At 31.5% G+C, this 21462-nt stretch overlaps 1 protein-coding gene across 1 annotated transcript in view; it reads left to right on the plus strand.

The window, feature by feature from the left end:
• Nucleotides 1–21462, plus strand: part of LOC145259172 (uridine-cytidine kinase-like 1) — a 186251-nt gene that overhangs the window by 77392 nt on the left and 87397 nt on the right. The window contains exons 2-3 of the mRNA XM_080116914.1: nucleotides 16489–16739; nucleotides 21337–21443. Coding sequence (XP_079973040.1) covers nucleotides 16489–16739; nucleotides 21337–21443 — 358 coding nt within the window. The remainder of the gene's footprint in view (nucleotides 1–16488; nucleotides 16740–21336; nucleotides 21444–21462) is intronic.

Below are 21462 nucleotides of genomic sequence, written 5' to 3' on the forward strand. Positions count from 1 at the left end.
AAAATAGCTTCATCTTATTGAAATCAATAATATAACAAAATTTTTAAGTGCTTTGTACATAGATAATCTATATGTAGTACAAAAAATGATCTAAACATAATTTGCATGACTGATGAGCATAACTTTATTGAATAGTTTATAATAAATTAATGTTTGGTGTTATTCATTTCTAATTTTATTGGCTTAAAGGAAAAAATAAAATGTTTGATGATTCATCTTTTCCATGGATTTTATTCAAGAGATTATAAGTTTTAATATAGTTATTTTTCAGCTGTTTTCAAATGTGAGGCTGTTTTAATTGTTAGGTATTATACTTCAGTTTCCAGATAATTTCTGATAAGCAGAAGATAACATGTTTTAGTTTTTCTTTTATGTTACAGCATTTCAGTTTCCTGTATGCAATATTTTTGCCAACATTAACAATAACTTGTAATTAAAGTGACTTAATAAAACCGAATAAATTACAAAAATCTTTCTTAAAATGTTATGCTCATTAATTTCAAGGGAGATAATTTAAATGAAAACTATTACTTCCACCCCCAAAAAAGAAGTTAATGCTAAAGAGGATAGTATCAGGACAACAGAACAGATACTAAACCAACCCTAATTAAGTATTGAAAAGCAGTACATTAGTCTAAAGTAGTATAATAAATTGAATTTTACATTCAAAGATAATTATAATATAGTTCCAGCTTCAGTCAGACATTTCTATCTATGCTATAGCATTCCAGTTATTTCTTAACTGATATTAATCATCATTAAAAACCTGAATATTTTTTTGAAAATGAATGAAAAATAGTTAACAGGTGTTCTTAACTCCTGACTTTAGCTATAAAATTCAAAAGTTGAGACACCTAACATAACAAGTACTTCAGCTAGTTTATACATATTTTTTTTTTTTAATTTTTTTTTTATTACATTTTCACCCCAAACAAGGCAAATTGCCACTTTGGTGTAGGGGGCTACTATCAGGGGCAACAACTACTGGGGTACTATGTAGGGATTTGGGCAGCAAGATGTCGGTTCACGTTACACTTGAACTTCTGCACGTCAGTACTGTTGGGGAAGCAGGGACCTGGAATGGAATTCCAGAGTCTAGCGGTTCTGGGGAAGAAACTATTGGAGTAAAAAGATCTTTTACATCTAGGGATCTCTACAGTGTGGGGGTGGGATTTTGCAGCCTGTCGGGTTTGTCGAGGGTGCTCACGTCGTGGGGGCACAAGTGATTGCAGTTCGTCAGAGCATTCACCACTAAAATACTTGTAGAAAAGGCAGAGGGATGCAACATTTCGTCGATGGGACAGAGGCTGAAACTTAGATGCCAGTTCAGGGCCTATCAGGTTTGCGACTCTCTTTTGAACCTTGTCAAGGAGCGAGAGACTAGTAGCAGATGCACCAGCTCAGATGTGGCAGCAATACTCCATACATGGGCGAATGGTGGCCTTATAGAGGTACAGAATACTTTCGGATGTTAGTAGTTTTCTAGCACGGTAGAGAGAGCCCACCTTTCTTGCAGCGCCCCTGGCAATGCCTTCAATGTAATTGTTCCAACTCATGTTTCCTGTGAACGTTAGGCCAAGGAGTTTGAAAGATGGACTCTCAGATAAAGAGTCGTTGGCCATTGCTATGGGTAGTAGAGAGGGTTTCTTGTAATTATTGAATGAAACTAGTTTAGTCTTGGCAGCATTGAACGCGACCAACCACTTTTGTCCCCATTCCACTACAGATTGGAGGTCTTCCTCTAGTGTTTCTGCCATTTCTTTAGAAATGTGTTCATTCGTCTTCCTGTCGTGCCTGCCATAGAGTGTAGTGTCATCAGCATATATACCCATCTCAGAGGCAATTTTGTCGGGGAAGTCATTTATGAATATCAGGAACAATAGAGGTCCAAGGATAGAACCCTGGGGCACCCCCGCATTTATATCAAATTGTTTAGATGTGCGACCGTCGAGGACAGCCTGGATTTTTCTCTTATCTAAGAAGGATTTAATTATGTTAAGTATTCTACCAGTGATACCGTATGATCTGATTTTCCTGAGGAGACCCTCATGCCATACCCTGTCAAAAGCCTTAGATATATCTAGAGCTACCGCTCTGCCCTCCCCCGCTTTGTCCAGTGAATGGTATATACGTTCAAAGATCACAGTTAGGATGTCTGCTGTGGAACGGGCTTGTCTAAATCCATGTTGTTTGTCAGTCAGTAGTTTAGCATCTGTAAGATGATGGACTAGAGCATGGTTAATTATGGTCTCAAATATTTTGGCAAAAAGTGGGAGGAGGCTAATGGGGCGATAATTTGATGGGTCTGTCCTTTCACCAGAATTCTTGAATACTGGTACAACAGAAGCAGTTTTCCAACAGCCCGGAAAGCAAGCTTCATTAAGGCATTTGTTGTAGAGTTTGGAGAGAACTGGAGCTACTTCGGCTGAGCACTTTTTTAATAGCACAGCTGGGATAAGATCGGGTCCACATGCTTTTGAAGTGTCAAGGCTTTTTATGATAGCATGCACCTGAGCAGGGGTGGTTTTCAGATCGTCTAGCGTGGCGTCTGTCCGCATAGGAAAGTCAGGTAGGGGGTGGTTGGAAGGGTCCAGTGTGGAGTTGGAGGCAAACCGACTGGCAAGCATGTTAGCCTTGTCGGTTGCTGAGGAGACAACCTCGTGATTGTTGGCTAGTGGGGGAATTGTTGATTGCCCATTATTTACTACACTGTTGTAGATTTTCCAGAAGTCTCGAGTTCCTAGTTTTTGTGCTTCGATGCGCTTTTTAGTGGTTTCCGTAAATTCTCTCTTAGCTGTCGCTATTTCTTTCTTAACATTATTTCTAGCTTCTATATACTTCAGTCTGTTTGAACTGGACTTATGTCGGTTAAACCTATGGTATGCATGCTGCTTTTGAGCAATGGCAGTTGCACAAGTCGACGTAAACCATTGGGGAGAGTGGGTCTTACTATAAAATTTCCGCATGGGAACATGCGCTTCGATTGCAGTTTTGAACCAGTCAGTGGTTTCGTTTGCACAATGTTCAGCAGGGAGAGAGAAAATATTTCTCCATGGGGCATCTCTAATTAGTTCCCTGATGGCTTCCCAGTCAGCCTTTTTATAATATCTCGTTGTTTTGAGCATTGGCTCTTCAGTTTTGGCTCTAGAGTTTAGGGCGATTTCAACCATTATCACTGCATGATCAGCGTTCCCGAGTGGGCTGTGGGACTTCGTTATGCAGTCATCGGGAACTGTGGTCAAAAACAGATCTAGAAGTGATGCGTGTTGTTCTTCCTGGTCAGGGAAACGGGTTGGAAACGTAACAATTTGTGATAGGGAGTGAGATATAGTGAAGCTATGAGTTGTGCTGCCCGCTGCATCTGTGTAATTAGAGAATCCAAGCCAGTTTTTATGGTGGACATTAAAGTCACCAAATACATGTATTTGTGCGCTAGTGTCGAGGGACAGTGCCGTGTCTATGCTGTCAGATACTTTGTTTATTATGGTGCAGTCCTGAGTCGAGGGAGAGCGGTAGAGAAAATAATAGTAGCTAATATTGTGTTGCATGTTTAGTCTAAAGCACATAAAGGCTTGATCATCTGTTTCTAGGTTTGTTTCTCTAGTCAAGGGAAGGATATTACGAATGTAAACTCCAAGTCCGTGCATATGTCTGTCAGAGTCCTTACGGCAGAGTGGGAGATATCCAGGCATGTTAAAGTGGTTAGAGGGAATGGAGGAGTGTAGGTTAGTCTCACTTAGATATCCGGGGTATTTGTTAAGAGAAATGCTTCAACATCAGCTAAGTTAGTTCTAAGCCCACGGATATTTGTGAATGAGAGCCTCAAGGGAGGAGGCAAGTTGAATTTGTTTGTCCCTAATCCTGGTTTAAGCTTATTTTTAGATTGTACTGTCGTCATATTCTTTTTTAAGAGTTTCGGTTTAGGTAAGGGGGAGCTAAACAAGAGGTTATGCAGAGCTTCAGACATGCATCACAAGTAGACCATCAGCTGACTTTTCTCCAATTAGGATTGTGGCCTCAGGAAAGCCCACCGGGGATGAGTGCAGGGTCCCTTTCCATGCGCGTCATGGCACTACAAACAACCCGATATTATTCAACTGTTGATGGAGCAGCCGCTCTAAGCGCTACCAAATAGTTAGGGCTCCTGTACTACCAGTCGGAAACAGCAGCCAGGAACTGTCAATCCGGTACCCTCAACCCATTAGAAGAAGGTCAACCCAATCTAATTGCTCAGGCATATCTCATACTCAAGCACTCCCAAATGTTCAGTTTTAGGGGTGGGGCGTGCTGGAAATGGGGAAAAACGGCGTTCGTTGCCCTAGCCAGGAAACAAGATCTACCGCTGGGTGTTTCTGTCAAATCACTGAGATAGTGTCTCTCCGCTTGACTAATAGGCAAAGGAGTATGGAAGCCGGGCGATAGACAGAGCCTATCTACTCCTTAAGCAATTTAGGTTTGCAAACCGGTGAATTTGTTTGAGTCACCAGCTCTAGGAAGGTTGTCATCCAAGACTGAAGAGGCCTCTCTCCCCTTTGGTTTAGTTTCAGAGTTTTTCTTTTCCTAGACGGATGATCTGGGAAGACCTACTGGGTCCGTCAGCACTGAGAGGGTTTCCTCCGCGCCTAGGTTCTAATCCAGGTATTTCTGCGACCCCGCGTGGTTAGTGTTCATTATATAAGTATGGAGGATTTATAGGTAGTTTTTTTATATCATCGCTTCTTTTTATGCAGAAAGAAATACAGGATGTTCCATAGACTTTTCCAAAGGTTTTATTTTGGAGAGAACTGACTTAGGAGAGAGACTAATGATCTCTTAGCTAATTATCTAATTATGTTATTTACTTCTTAACTAAACTAAGCGATATATGGACACCGATAGCGAGGTAACATTTCCTATATAGCAATCAGAAGCGTCTTACAGTATTATTGGTAGTGTGCCTTATACACGCTTCACATTATTGGTGATCTTTGTTGTATGGCTTACAGTTAGACTGATTTGAAACCCTTTGTTTTCTCTCAGCTGGAAAAATGTGACGTCTTCACCTCATACCTCTGGTTTATTTATTGTTTGACCTGTTTCTCCTTACCTCAACGTCATGCAGATTTGGGTTATGATGGCATGCACTGTTAGAAATTAATTCTAACTTAAATTTTCAAATCATAATTACCTTAGTACTTACTTTTAAAACAATCTTTGTAAGAGAAAGAACAACCAAAACGAAGTGGAAATATTATACATTACTTCTAGTACTATATATATATATGTTCCTTAGAGGCGCTGGTTGAGTTTGAATAAAACAAAATATGTATCATACACGCTTGAAGCCAAAACAACACATTACCACAAAATAAACGGACATTAACCTTGTTCGAAATTTATACCGAAATTCACAAGTATACCTCGAAGATACACCTCATCATACTAAATTCAACCATTTTGAATAAATTTGTGAAATAAAAATCCTCTTAAAAAATATTTAATTTACAAAAATCATCAGGATGGTCGTTTCTAGTTATGAAAATATTTAAATGTTCATTTTTTATGCATGAATTTAATTTCTATTTTTTATAATTTAGATTTTACTTATTCAAATCTAAATTTGTTTTTGTTTTTTTTTAAATATTTGCTTACTCTTTATAAGTAAATGCTGATTTTCTTTAAAAATATTTAGAAAAATATATCATTTACGAATACATTCAATCCTATAAAATAGTATCTTCCTTCCTATGTTTGTGTACCGATACTACGATTAAAAATATCCCTCCTCAAAAAATTTACATACAAAGTCTTCTCCCCTACATATGTACATTACTGCAAGAATGCTACTTTTGTGATGAAATAATACAAATGCTTAAACGTTCATTATTTATAAATTTAAAGAACCCAATAATTAAAATTTATAGTTAAAAATTCTATTAAAAATACTTATATAGAGTTCAGGGGTAGGAGTAAGCGTTTCTTGGGTTCTTCAAATTTATCAGGCAACCACAGTACATGGTACTATATTTCTAGTAAAAAAAAATGTAATTATCGTTATGTTGACATTCTCTGCTTGTCCTGAACTTCTTTTTGCCACTGGTAAACAATGACAGTTCAGAAGAAGTTGGAGACTGGGCAACCCTTGTTTCACTGCCCATGCATGTATTCTTATAAAGGGGTATCCATTGTCTCGAGACTGCACGGAAGCCTCTCTCAACATAAACACAAGAAATTCACACACATGTAAAATTCATAGTTTTATTAATATAGAAATGGTCCTTAATGATCTGATGAACTAAATTTCAAGTGAACTGTGGGTCACCATAGCGTCATACCTTTTTACAGTAATGAAATGTAATTTCAACTGTTGACAGATAAAGTCCATAACTATACATCAATTATGCACATTCTTTAAGTTTGTCTGTGCATGTTTTTGTAGTTTGTGTGTGTGTTTTTGGGGGGATCTTGCTATTTCACTGGATGGCTTCACTTATCTTAGAATAATCGTTTTTGAATATTTATTTATGTCTGTCTCCATGGCAACCTATGAAATGCCCAGGAACGAAGGTATAAATTAAAACTCTTTTTTAAGCTTCATTTATATTTTCTCTCTTTTACTTTCTTCTCTTTCTTCTGTCTCTTTTTTCCCCGTCACTCTTTTTTTTTTCTCTTTCACTCTCTTACTTTCTACCCCTTCACTTATCTGCCATATCGGTGAGGCCATGAATTCTCCAACTGCTACTCGATGCAGACATGGCAGGACCACGAATTCTTCAACTGCAACTTCATGCAGAGAGATTCCCACCCCTCTGAAAATAGGGCCAGCAGTAGGCCGTGGGTGGTGACTCATGATGTCTTAGGACAAGATCCTGGTGGCTGAGCTATTTTTCACTTTGACCCTTATCATTGCTAGACAGAAGATCAGTGAGGTCTAATCGAATCATGCCATAGTATCTATAAGTTCATATTTGACTGTGTTATTTTATCTGATTCTTCAAAAACTCAAAATTTTTTCTTTTCCCATTTCTTTCTCCTTTCTTTCATTTTTTCTCCTTTTCTTCTTTCTCAACTGAAGCTTAGAAGTTCATTCTGTGCAAAATTATGTCACTAAATAATCTTATAAACGGTTTAAAAGTCAAATTAAACTAATTGAGGAAAAGATAGACTAGAATTCCATTCATCGCTCCATCTGCCTGTTCAACTCTCTGAATGCTGACTCTTTTGCATGCAGCATTTTATTTCATGAGTTACAACTCATGCAAATTTTGTCTTTGTCTGAAGCCAGAACTATACTATAAGTATCTTTTCATGCGCAATTCAATTTACTACTTGAGATTAATTTGCTACTATTCAGTACTTAATTTAGAGAATGAAGGTAGTGTTGTCCTGATACTCATGTTCTGTTATCCTGATACTCATTGGCATTAACTCCTCTTTTAACGTGAGAGTAAAATTTCTTATTTTAAATTAATGAATATTTTACAGGTTTTCTAATTTTATTAAATCACTTTAATATCAACAAAAAAAAAGTTTGGCACACAAATCTTTGATAAATGAAAAAAATTGCATTTGTTCATTTAGATAATGTGGCTTTAAATGAGTATAATTTTGCTGCACAAGTTAAAACTCTATCGTAATGTATTTCTTTGGTTTTATTGGACTATTATTCTTATCTTGAGTATTATTTGTGCAATGTTTTGGCTGGTGCAGCCTCCAACCTTTGTCAGGTATCTTGGAAAAAAAAAGTTACTGGTCACAAATAAAACTGTACTTTTGACTTAGATATTTTTTGTGCATGTTTAAGGTATTTTTCATCACTTATTTCATCACATATTTTGGTAAATATAGGGATACGTTACAACAGAACACTGACCACTCTAATTTGTTTTTTTAGGGGTAATCGAGGTCGCTGACAACAAATCTGATACTCAAACTCGATGCAAATTTACCGTTTCCATGGTATTAACCCCTGAACCCACGAACTACTTTCTGCCATTATACAGCTGTTTATGTATGCGTGCGTGGCAGCATAAATGACGGCTTCACCTAGTAAACTGCCTTCTCACATGGCGTACCAATCTTCCGCGGAAAATTTTAAATTAGATGAAAAAGAAATAAAGCAAGAAAAGAAAAACACTCAAAGTTTTTTTTTTGGGGGGGGGGGTAATTTTTTTTTTTTTTTCCCCAGAACATAGAACTTTCAAAAATGCATTATAGCACTTTTTGGGTGAAAAATTTAAATTTAGCTTAAAAAGAAATAAAACAAGATAAGGAAAGCACTCCAAGTTGGGGAGGGGGAGGGGTAATATAATTGTTTTTTTTTTTTTTTCCTGGAACATTGAATTTTCAAATTTTCAAAAAGTACATTATAGCCCTTTTTGGGTGGAAAAAATTATGACTTACAATTAAAGAAAAATACAACAAAATATGGTGCTTATGTATTTTTAGTACTATTAAAATAGTTTTTTCAGGTTAAATTCAAATTTCACAAGATCCTTTTTTTTCTCTTTTTTTTTTTTTTTTAAATTGTTAGGTGGAAGCACAGAATAGTTACAAAACATGTTAAGAGTGGTTTTCGAAATAACGTTATATCAGCACAATACCAAAAATACACCAATCTATCTTATAAATGTCATGGTGACATTTATGGAGTGGGTTCTAACAGTATTTAGTTTAGTTCTGAAATCGCGGCCACTTTTTACCATGTTATCACCTAAAGCACAACATTATCTAAAGCATAAACATTTGAAAGTGAGTAAAAACACTAAAATCTTTAGATAGATACAAGATTTATGTTGTTAGCTTTTGAGGGGTGGGGAGTATAAGTAATTTACAATTTACTTGAAAAACACGATTTCACCCATTCCGCGATTTCGCGCCGTGGGGATCTGTTTCCAGCCATTTTAGTTTTTAAACCAACATTGTGAAAATGGACTCTAGCAGTCATGCATGTACAAATAGCCAAATTTTACCCAAAAAAAAAAAAAAAAAGCTAAAAAAATGATACAGCTCATGAATTTTTGTTCACTTGGAAACATTACACCACAGTGCTCTGTTTGGTGTATGAATTTCCTTGCAAATTAGCCGCAAGCACTGTTTTGCAGGTACCAGTGAGAGGAGGGGTCTGTTTCTAGGGACTATTTTCGGACATTTTAGTTTCTAAACCAACTTTGTGAACATGGAATCTTGCCAGTCATGCACATTCTATTATTATGATGCAATAGCCAAATTTTATAAAAATGACACGGAAGCTCAGGAATTTTTGAGAACATCATATCTTACTCCAACAAGTATCATGTCCAAAGTGTAAGAGACTGTGTTTATTTGGGAGCAGTAATGCTATGTGGCGTTGCACAAGTACCGTGGTGGTTCCAAAAAAGAAGACATTGTGGCTTCACAGTGAGTGACAGAAAAGGTACATTTTTCGAGAAGATGCTCATTCCTGCGTGGAAACTGATTTTATTCGCTAATAATTTCTTTAGCTATTCATGAGCCATGAGAGTCACACGTAATTTGGAAATATTTATGACAACATCAGTAGACTGGAGATCCTTATGTTCTGAAATCACTGATGAGTGGATAAAAAACTAATAGGAGGTGTCGGTGTACAAGTCGAAATAGACGATACCCTCCTCGTTCATAGGAAGTATTACAGAGGACCCATTCTCAAGCAAATTTGGCTGTTTGGGGGAATTGAACACGTTTCTAAACGTAGTTTTATCGTCCCACTCTTAGAACCAGAAGAAAGAAGAAATGAGGAAACCCTAATTCCATTAATAAAAAAATATATTCAGCCTGAGTCTATCATAGACAGTGATTCATGGAGAGCGTATAATAAGATCCAACAGCATTCGTTCAAACATTATACAATTAATCACTCTGAGAATTTTGTTAATCCACAAGACCTGGAAATGCATACCCAAAATATGGAGAGGCTGTGGCGTGATGTGAAGGAATGGGTCAAGAGACCTGGTATTCGTCCAACCTATTTACGCCAATATCTGTCGAGATATCTTTTTATAAGAAGACTGAAGGACGAGCTTGATACGATTTTACACAATTTTTTCACAGAATTTTTAAAAATGTACCTGCATCCGCATTTACAGACATAAATATTAAAAATGAATTTTAATGTTTGTATTTATGTCATTTATTTGTTTTAATGTTTGTATTTTTGTCATTTATTTGTTTTAATGTTTGTATTTATGTCATTTATTTGTTTTAATGTTTGTATTTATGTCATTTATTTGTTTTAATGTTTGTATTTATGTCATTTATTTGTTTTAATGTTTGTATTTATGTCATTTATTTGTTTTAATGTTTGTATTTATGTCATTTATTTGTTTTAATGTTTGTATTTGAGTCATTTATTTGTTTTAATGTTTGTATTTATGTCATTTATTTGTTTTAATGTTTGTATTTATGTCATTTATTTGTTTTAATGTTTGTATTTGAGTCATTTATTTGTTTTAATGTTTGTATTTATGTCATTTATTTGTTTTAATGTTTGTATTTATGTCATTTATTTGTTTTAATGTTTGTATTTATGTCATTTATTTGTTTTAATGTTTGTATTTATGTCATTTATTTGTTTTAATGTTTGTATTTATGTCATTTATTTGTTTTAATGTTTGTATTTAAGTCATTTATTTGTTTTAATGTTTGTATTTGAGTCATTTATTTGTTTTAATGTTTGTATTTATGTCATTTATTTGTTTTAATGTTTGTATTTATGTCATTTATTTGTTTTAATGTTTGTATTTAAGTCATTTATTTGTTTTAATGTTTGTATTTGAGTCATTTATTTGTTTTAATGTTTGTATTTATGTCATTTATTTGTTTTAATGTTTGTATTTATGTCATTTATTTGTTTTAATGTTTGTATTTGAGTCATTTATTTGTTTTAATGTTTGTATTTATGTCATTTATTTGTTTTAATGTTTGTATTTATGTCATTTATTTGTTTTAATGTTTGTATTTATGTCATTTATTTGTTTTAATGTTTGTATTTGAGTCATTTATTTGTTTTAATGTTTGTATTTATGTCATTTATTTGTTTTAATGTTTGTATTTATGTCATTTATTTGTTTTAATGTTTGTATTTGAGTCATTTATTTGTTTTAATGTTTGTATTTATGTCATTTATTTGTTTTAATGTTTGTATTTATGTCATTTATTTGTTTTAATGTTTGTATTTATGTCATTTATTTGTTTTAATGTTTTTTATTTATGTCATTTATTTGTTTTAATGTTTGTATTTATGTCATTTATTTGTTTTAATGTTTGTATTTATGTCATTTATTTGTTTTAATGTTTGTATTTATGTCATTTATTTGTTTTAATGTTTGTATTTATGTCATTTATTTGTTTTAATGTTTGTATTTATGTCATTTATTTGTTTTAATGTTTGTATTTTTGTCATTTATTTGTTTTAATGTTTGTATTTATGTCATTTATTTGTTTTAATGTTTGTATTTGAGTCATTTATTTGTTTTAATGTTTGTATTTATGTCATTTATTTGTTTTAATGTTTGTATTTGAGTCATTTATTTGTTTTAATGTTTGTATTTATGTCATTTATTTGTTTTAATGTTTGTATTTATGTCATCTATTTGTTTTAATGTTTGTATTTGAGTCATTTATTTGTTTTAATGTTTGTATTTATGTCATTTATTTGTTTTAATGTTTGTATTTATGTCATTTATTTGTTTTAATGTTTGTATTGATGTCATTTATTTGTTTTAATGTTTGTATTTATGTCATTTATTTGTTTTAATGTTTGTATTTATGTCATTTATTTGTTTTAATGTTTGTATTTATGTCATTTATTTGTTTTAATGTTTGTATTTATGTCATTTATTTGTTTTAATGTTTGTATTTGAGTCATTTATTTGTTTTAATGTTTGTATTTATGTCATTTATTTGTTTTAATGTTTGTATTTGAGTCATTTATTTGTTTTAATGTTTGTATTTATGTCATTTATTTGTTTTAATGTTTGTATTTATGTCATTTATTTGTTTTAATGTTTGTATTTGAGTCATTTATTTGTTTTAATGTTTGTATTTATGTCATTTATTTGTTTTAATGTTTGTATTTATGTCATTTATTTGTTTTACTGTTTGTATTTATGTCATTTATTTGTTTTAATGTTTGTATTTATGTCATTTATTTGTTTTAATGTTTGTATTTGAGTCATTTATTTGTTTTAATGTTTGTATTTATGTCATTTATTTGTTTTAATGTTTGTATTTATGTCATTTATTTGTTTTAATGTTTGTATTTATGTCATTTATTTGTTTTAATGTTTGTATTTATGTCATTTATTTGTTTTAATGTTTGTATTTATGTCATTTATTTGTTTTAATGTTTGTATTTATGTCATTTATTTGTTTTACTGTTTGTATTTTTGTCATTTATTTGTTTTAATGTTTGTATTTATGTCATTTATTTGTTTTAATGTTTGTATTTATGTCATTTATTTGTTTTAATGTTTGTATTTTTGTCATTTATTTGTTTTAATGTTTGTATTTATGTCATTTATTTGTTTTAATGTTTGTATTTATGTCATTTATTTGTTTTAATGTTTGTATTTATGTCATTTATTTGTTTTAATGTTTGTATTTTTGTCATTTATTTGTTTTAATGTTTGTATTTATGTCATTTATTTGTTTTAATGTTTGTATTTTTGTCATTTATTTGTTTTAATGTTTGTATTTATGTCATTTATTTGTTTTACTGTTTGTATTTATGTCATTTATTTGTTTTACTGTTTGTATTTATGTCATTTATTTGTTTTAATGTTTGTATTTATGTCATTTATTTGTTTTAATGTTTGTATTTATGTCATTTATTTGTTTTAATGTTTGTATTTTTGTCATTTATTTGTTTTAATGTTTGTATTTATGTCATTTATTTGTTTTAATGTTTGTATTTATGTCATTTATTTGTTTTAATGTTTGTATTTATGTCATTTATTTGTTTTAATGTTTGTATTTTTGTCATTTATTTGTTTTAATGTTTGTATTTATGTCATTTATTTGTTTTAATGTTTGTATTTAAGTCATTTATTTGTTTTAATGTTTGTATTTGAGTCATTTATTTGTTTTAATGTTTGTATTTTTGTCATTTATTTGTTTTAATGTTTGTATTTATGTCATTTATTTGTTTTAATGTTTGTATTTATGCCATTTATTTGTTTTAATGTTTGTATTTATGTCATTTATTTGTTTTAATGTTTATTTGAGTCATTTATTTGTTTTAATGTTTGTATTTATGCCATTTATTTGTTTTAATGTTTGTATTTATGTCATTTATTTGTTTTAATGTTTGTATTTATGTCATTTATTTGTTTTAATGTTTGTATTTGAGTCATTTATTTGTTTTAATGTTTGTATTTATGTCATTTATTTGTTTTAATGTTTGTATTTGAGTCATTTATTTGTTTTAATGTTTGTATTTGAGTCATTTATTTGTTTTAATGTTTGTATTTATGTCATTTATTTGTTTTAATGTTTGTATTTTTGTCATTTATTTGTTTTAATGTTTGTATTTTTGTCATTTATTTGTTTTAATGTTTGTATTTTTGTCATTTATTTGTTTTAATGTTTGTATTTATGTCATTTATTTGTTTTAATGTTTGTATTTAAGTCATTTATTTGTTTTAATGTTTGTATTTAAGTCATTTATTTGTCCGGAAAAAAAAAGATAAAATTGTAACATTTATTCAGCTGACATATACTTGGTGGATTTCGGTTTTTACTCACTTTTATCCATTTTTATCTTCTTCAAATTGTTCTTTAACACGGAAAAAGTCATTCCGTAATTATTCCACCCCAAAAGTGTTACAATGCATTTTTTAAATTGTCTGCCCAATGCAAAAAAAAAAAAAACTGTTCTGACCCCCCCCCAACCAACTTGAGTATTTTTCTTTTGTTGTTTTATTTATTTTTCATACAAAATACTGTTTTATTTAAATAATTAATTTGTTGTTCACCTTTCAGAGTTGCTTTAATTGGAAAAATGTTTTATTTAAATTATTTATTTGTTCAAAAAAAAAGTTTTATTAAAATTATTTTGTTACACAGACTTAAATGTTTAGTGTTTTTACTCACTTTTTATTTTTTGTTGGGGTAATCGAGGTCGCTGACAGTGAATCTGATTTTTATTCACTTGCGGTACCAAAAATACATCAGCATCGTATTTTTTAAAGATTTTTTTAGGTGATAACATGGTAAAACCACTCTTAACATGTTTTGTAACTATTCTGTGCTTCCACCTAACAATTTAAAAAAAAAAAAAAAAAAAAAAAGGGGGGATCTTGTGAAATTTGAATTTACCCTGAAAAAACTATTTTAATATAGCACAGTACCAAAAATACATACCATATTTTGTTGTATTTTTCTTTAATTGTAAGTCATTAAAAAATATCAGTCTATAATTTTTCCACTCAAAAAGTGCTATTATGTATTTTTTGAAAATTTGAAAATTCAATGTTCCAGGAAAAAAAGCAAAACAATTAAATTACCCCTCCCCAACTTGAAGTGCTTTTTTCTTGTTTTATTTCTTTTTCAGCTAAATTTAAATTTTCCACTCAAAAAGTGCTATAATGTATTTTTGAAAATTAGAAAATTCTATGTTCTGTAAAAAATAAAATAAATTACCCCCCCTTCCAACTTTGAATGCTTTTCTTTTCTTGTTTTATTTCTTTTTCATCTAATTTTAAATTTTCCGCGGAAGATTGGTACGTCATTTGAGAAGGCAGTTTGCTAGGTGACGCTGGCGTTTATGCTTCCGCATGCATGCATGCGTAAACAGAAGCTGTAAAATGGCGGAAAGTAGTTCAGGGGTTAATACCATGGAAACAGTAAATTTGTCCCGGGTTTGAGTATCAGATTTGTTGTCAGCGACCTCGATTACCCCTAAAAAAACAAATTAGAGTGGTTGGTGTTCTGTTGTAACGTATCCCTATATTTACCCATATTTTTTGTGAATGTTCGAGGTATTTTTCATCACTTAAAAACGTAGTTTTTAGTTGAAGTGCACCAATTTTAATCACAATGAATTTGCTAACTTTTTCATTCCAGCCCCTGTTTTTTTCTTTTTCTTCCATGTTTAAGTTTGTTGATTATTTGTATAACTTCAACTTTATTGGCTGATGATTGAGATGAGTTCATAAAATATTAAATACTGTATAAAAGCATACACTTGAAGAAGGCCGGAGGCCCATCGGTTGAAATATCATAATACAATAGCAAAAAATATATAATACAATAGTAAAAAATATATAATACAATAGCAAAAAATATATAATACAATAGCAAAAAATATATAAAACAATAGCAAAAAATATATAATACAATAGCAAAAAATATATAATACAATAGTAAAAAAAAAAAAAAATTAAACATTTGAACTTTTTGAAAATTGTAAATAATTTTTATGTTCATTTTCATATTAGAAAAGGTTGTTTTTATAAGTTTTTAATCATTTTTAGTCACTTTAATTTTACAATCAAAATCCAAATATTTTGAGGCAGAAGTTAAATGTTTCGTTTTAATACTTGAAGTTAATTCAAGGATAAATAATGTGTAATTAATGTAGAAAATTCCCTTTAATGTTGAAATATAACATTTTCCTGTATTTTTTCAGAAATAACTGTACATGATTACTTCCCTTTAATGTTTAAGAATATTTGGCGATTAGTATTATTTGGATTATCATGACTATTGTTTCCATATTTAGTGTTATTTTCACAAAGTTTGAATCAATGTAACCTCCGACCTTATACAGGTGTGTTTGGCTGACAGAACGAGAGTATGATATCTCTGTAAATAAAATGAATTCAGAATTTCGTGCAGATTCCCACATTCAACAGAAAAATTCCTGAGTTCTACAAGATACACCTGGAGGCCAAAGGTTACATCAATTGAAACGTTGTGTGAATAACATTAAAGATGAAAACGGTAATCTGAATAATCAAAAAAATATGGATTATCAATCCTCATCTCAAATAATATGGATTATCAATCCTCATCTCAAAATAATATGGATTATCAATCCTCATCTCAAAATAATATGGATTATCAATCCTCATCTCAAAAAAAATATGGATTATCAATCCTCATCTCAAAAATTAAGAAACACAATATTTGATGAGTTAGGAAAAATGTCTTCACTCAAACAGTTTTCTGAGTCAGAATAAGTTTTTTCAGTAAAACAAATGAAATAAAAATGTTTATATCAATAACATAGTGGAAGGATAAAATGAAAAAGTAGGCTAGTCCGAATTAAATAGCGATATGTTAAACGATTGCTATTTGGATCTGACTTTGGAAATCCGACAAGATAACTTTAAATGCTATAAGATATTTTAGATTTTAAAGCTTATCGGGTCTATGCAAACATGACCAAAATTTTTTATGGATATTTATTTTCTACAAAATGTAATTGTTTCAGTTGGTCAAAGTCATGTGCTCATGTGGAATATGTTTTATTTATTTATTTTTCAGTGGTAGTGGTAGTGGTGAGGAGATAGGTGTGGTAGTGCGGCCATACCATGATGAACTGGCCATTGGACAACCATTATCCCCCAACAAACTGTCCAAAAGTCCGCTTAAGACTCGTATTAAACGGGTCCGTACCACCAGCTCATCATCAACAAGTGACCGCGTCGTGCAGACGGCAACACGTACTTTATACACAGCTGGACGTCCTCCGTGGTATGACTCTCAGGGACAGCTTAAAGACGCCTTTGTCATTGGTAATACTTTTTAATGTATTCATATATTTAACAATAGCATGGTACAATAGAGTGAAAAAGTGTAACGTCTTTCTTATAAAATTCTCTCTCCCATGCTTCTTTCTTTCTATATAAACTAGCTTAGGGTACCCAGTGTTGCCTGGGTGTTTGGAGGTAAATCAAAACTCTGGGGGGGTAAAAATAAAAAAAAATTTTGGTAGGTGAGTATGAGGATTGAACCCGAACACTTGAGGCGAAGTTGGAAATTAAATGTGAAAAAAAGTGCAACGTTAACCATTGGGCCACCGCGCGATACTAACGGAAACACGTTTGAATTTATTTAATTACTTAGATTTGGCAGGTGCATGTTTTAATGAATTAATGAGGTCAACTTTGACTACGGGATAGTATTTCATTTACTGCGGGAGCGCTTTTTTTTATTTTTATTTTCCCAAGATGTTGGGGGGGGGGGCAGCTCCCCTTGTCCAAATTGAATAGCAATTGTCTGATATAAGGAAAATATTTCCACATTGATTAAATCTGATTGCTTTTGGACATTTCCGGCAATAGCCAGAAAATACCATCAGAATGAGTGTCGCTTTTATTATAGGAAAAAGCCTAATCCACACGCGGCGAGCGACAAATGTTGAATATTTATCTTCCCAAAGTCGAGCAAATTAAATAGGCAGGCAAGCTCCGTTGTTAACTCGCAGATATTATGATTTATATGTGACTAGCAGGGTACCCGGCGTTGCCCGGGTGTTTGTAGGTGTGTGTATGGGGGGGGGTAATTAATAACCCTGAAATGATGTTAAAAAAATCGGAAAAACCAAAAAAAAAAAAAAAACAGCGAAAAAAAAAAAAAAAACGCTGTGTGTATAGGGGTGGTAAACTAAAGAATAAGCGAAGTAAAAAAAAAAAACATTACCTGGGTGTTTAAAGATGTAAAAGAAAAATAATAGATTGGTCGGGAGATGGGATTGAACTCTGAAGCCTTGATGCGGAGGTGAAACAAATGCCAACCACTTAACCGTCTAGGCCAGGAGTAAGAGGAATTGATTAGAATGTTAAAATAAGGCTTATAAAGCGAGTGAAAGAGGTTTGATTGACAGATAGCCGCTAAATGAGGTCATCGCGGGAGCGTTACGAGATGACATAGCAGTATTTTATTTAATGCTGGAAAGCTTTTTGGGGTTGTTTACTTTGTTTCAATGCAGGGCAGTTTTCGCTTCCCCAAGATGATGGTGGGGGGAAAACCGGCTCCCCATTTAAAGGGGATTGTCCAGAAGATCAAAGCTGATTGCTTGTGGACGTTCCCGGCGCGGTGCCAAGAACACCATGTTAGCTTTGAATTAGTTTCGCTTTTTATACAAAAAAGCCCAATCAACACGTGAGAAGCCAAAATAGCAATAATTTCGTAAAAGTCGACGTAAGTAAATCTAAATGCTACGCACTTTCCCAAATCGTAGATATTATATAGGGGGTATATAAACAGTTGTAAGAGATAGTACCCCCCCTCCCGGGAGCGTGTGCGAAAGAAGCTTTTGCAAGACATACACAAAATGGTCACACATTTTGCCTTTTTATATATATAGATATAAAAAGTTTTAAGAAGTTGTGAACCGACTGACCGTTTCTCTGAAAAAAGCCTTTCTTGGACATACACAAAAAGCGAACATACATACACACATTTTCGCTTTTATATATATAGACTAGCGAAGGGTACCCGGCGTTGCCCAAGTGTTTGGAGGTGTGTGGGGGTTAAAAAAAAAGTAAGTATGAGGATCGAACCCAAACCCTTGAGGCAAAGTTGTAAATTAAAGTGTGAAAAAAAAAAAAGCGTGCGATGTTAACCATTGCCCCACCGCGAGATGCTAACGGAAACACGTTTGAATTTATTTAATTACTTGGATTTAGCAGGTGCCCGTTTTAATGAGTTAATGAGGTCAAGTTTGACTGCGGGATTTCATTTACTGCTGAACGCTTCCCCCCCCCCCCAAGATGTTATAGGAAAAAGACTAACCCACATGCAGCGAGCGACAAATGTTGAATATTTATCTTCCCGAAATCGAGCAAATTAAATAGACAGGCGAGCTTCGTTGTTAACTGTGAGATATTACGATTTATATGTGATATAAAAAGTTTTAAAAAGTTGTGAAAGGAGCGACCGCTTCTCTGAAAGAAGTCTTTTGTAGACACACAGAAAAAGCGAACACACTCCCACACATACATACATACATACATTTTTGCTTTTATATTTATAGATGTAATTTCACACCAAAGTTCCCTATTTATTTGGTTTCTCATGAGGGTAAAGTTAGACACTAGGTCACATTTTTATCTAGCTCTCCAATAAAAATTACCCTAATCAAGAAGGATTTTATCGCCACTGACTATGGACAGAAAAGATACTACAGTTTGATCCTCGCCCAAGAAAGTCTATTTTGGATAGTTTCACTCTGAATAAAGATACAGTATTTGAAATTCTGATAAAGGAGTATATCTTTGAAAATCAAATTGAAAAAACAATAAAACACAATTCAACTGGATGGTTTTCTAATGGTTTATTTATTTTAACAATTGAAAATTCCAATATAAAAAAAAAATGCTTTCTAAAACAAGAACACTATTTCTTAAAATTAATATGTAATGATTTATAAAACTTATGTCTAGAATCCTTATTTTGATCAAATTCCCTTCCATCATTTTGATTCTAGAAAATGTTTTTAAGGCTTGCGAAATTGAAATTCAATCTTGCTTCATTAATGTTGTATGACATGAGATCAAAGTTAATGCAAATTGGATTTATTTGAATTTTCAAATGGGGCGGAGGAGGGGGGCATATTATTAGAAATAGTTTTCTTGCTTTAGAAAGCATTGATTTTATTGGAATATTGAAAATCAAATTCTGATTTTCTAAAAGAATGACACTATTTCGTTTATTACTTTATTATTTCAATTACATTGGTTGCAAACTTTTCAGAAAAATGAATGTTCTAATGATGTTTGAAGAAAGAATAATAAAGCAAAAAAAAGTTTCTAAAACTCAAATCAGATTTGTTGATCCGTTTCAACAATAGACAAATCTTCTCTTCAGGCTGTATTTGGGGTAATCCAGTAGGGACCACTCTGTATTGCAATCAACAATTTTAATTGAGTATTATGTTTTTTTTACTTGTATTTAAATTATATATAATACAATTGGAACATTAATATTTCTGAAAGGTTTATAGTCAACATAATTAAAATAATGTTTTGGGAATTGTTTTTGGTTGGAATTTATTAGTTATAATTATTAGTGAAAATAGAATTGATTACAGAAAAAATGTTGAATAGAAATTCAAATATTATGTGAATAATTATTAAATTATTTAAATTAATTTGAACTTACGAAAAAAATATGAAAAAAAGTGAAACAAAAAATAACTGATGTGAACAAGGAAGAATCATGAAGATTTTAACCTAAATTTAGCAACAAATAAAAGTTTTTCAGTAACACTGCATTTTTGAAATTCCAGTTGTATTAAATCACAAACAAAACAATATGCACTTTTATAATTTTTGGATAAGATTCTTATTAAAAAAGTTTTACTATTTTAAGAAAGGGTTTTATTTGCAGTTTTATATACAAAAAAATGTGTGTATAACAAAATGTGTTTGTAAATAAAACTGTTGCTTTTTTTTTTAAATTGTTAGACAGATATGCAATTTGTTTTTTTAAATTAAAACTATTCTTTTAAATTTTAAGTTACAATTTTTTTGTGTAAACAAGAATCAAATGAAAATACATTTAAAAGATATATAATCTTTTTATAACTTTTATTTTTCATAAAATAAAACTTCTATTTACTTCTCCACTGGATAAAAGTTAGAAGTATTACTATTTACAAAAGTTTTTTTTTTTTTTTTTTTTTAATTAATTGAAAATGTGTGCATAGCAAAATGTGGCTGTAAATAAAACTGTATTTTTAAGATTTTATTTTATTATGCTTGTAAATGAATATCTAATATAACACTCCCATTTTCTTAAAATAAATCTTTTCCATAAAAACCGATCTTGTATCTAATTTTCCCTCATGGGGAGACAAATAACTAGGAACATAATCTCTGCAATGAATTAACTGGGACGTGTGGTTGAGAGAGAAGGAAAAGATCTGAATGTGCATGCGCTCATCGGCATGAGCAAACTAAAAGTGAGAGCATATAAATACTATTTTTCTCTCTCCTCCCCCTACAAAAACAAAAAAGATCTGCAAAATTGTTTTTATCCATTTTGATGGCCTGGATTTCAAATAGGATCTCAGCTGAAACATAAAAAATTTTTACTATAAATATATGGCAGTTATCAAATTGAATATATTTTTGTATAAAATAGTTTGTATGTGACTCTAAAGTATTTACTCTAAATATTGAGTATTGTGAATGCTTAAGCAATAATAATAATAATAATATTAAGGATTACACTGACATTGCCAAAATTTCACCCAATTTCTTACCTATTCATGAATTTATAAAATCATTACAACTTGAAAAAAAGAACATGCAAAGTCAATAAATAAACCTAGACACATAGTTGCAATTCCAGTGTTAATTGTATCTTGGTTGTTTTTGTTTTTAGGGCTGTGTGGTGGCAGTGCTTCAGGAAAGACAACTGTTGCCAGAAAAATCATTGAATCTCTGGCCGTTCCATGGGTCAGTGTATTGAGCATGGACTCCTTTTATAAGGTAAACATTTTGATTTGAA

The sequence above is a fragment of the Euprymna scolopes genome, chromosome 34, assembly GCF_053919585.1.
Source record: "Euprymna scolopes isolate OS-2025 chromosome 34, ASM5391958v1, whole genome shotgun sequence".
NCBI classification, from domain to species: domain Eukaryota; kingdom Metazoa; phylum Mollusca; class Cephalopoda; order Sepiida; family Sepiolidae; genus Euprymna; species Euprymna scolopes.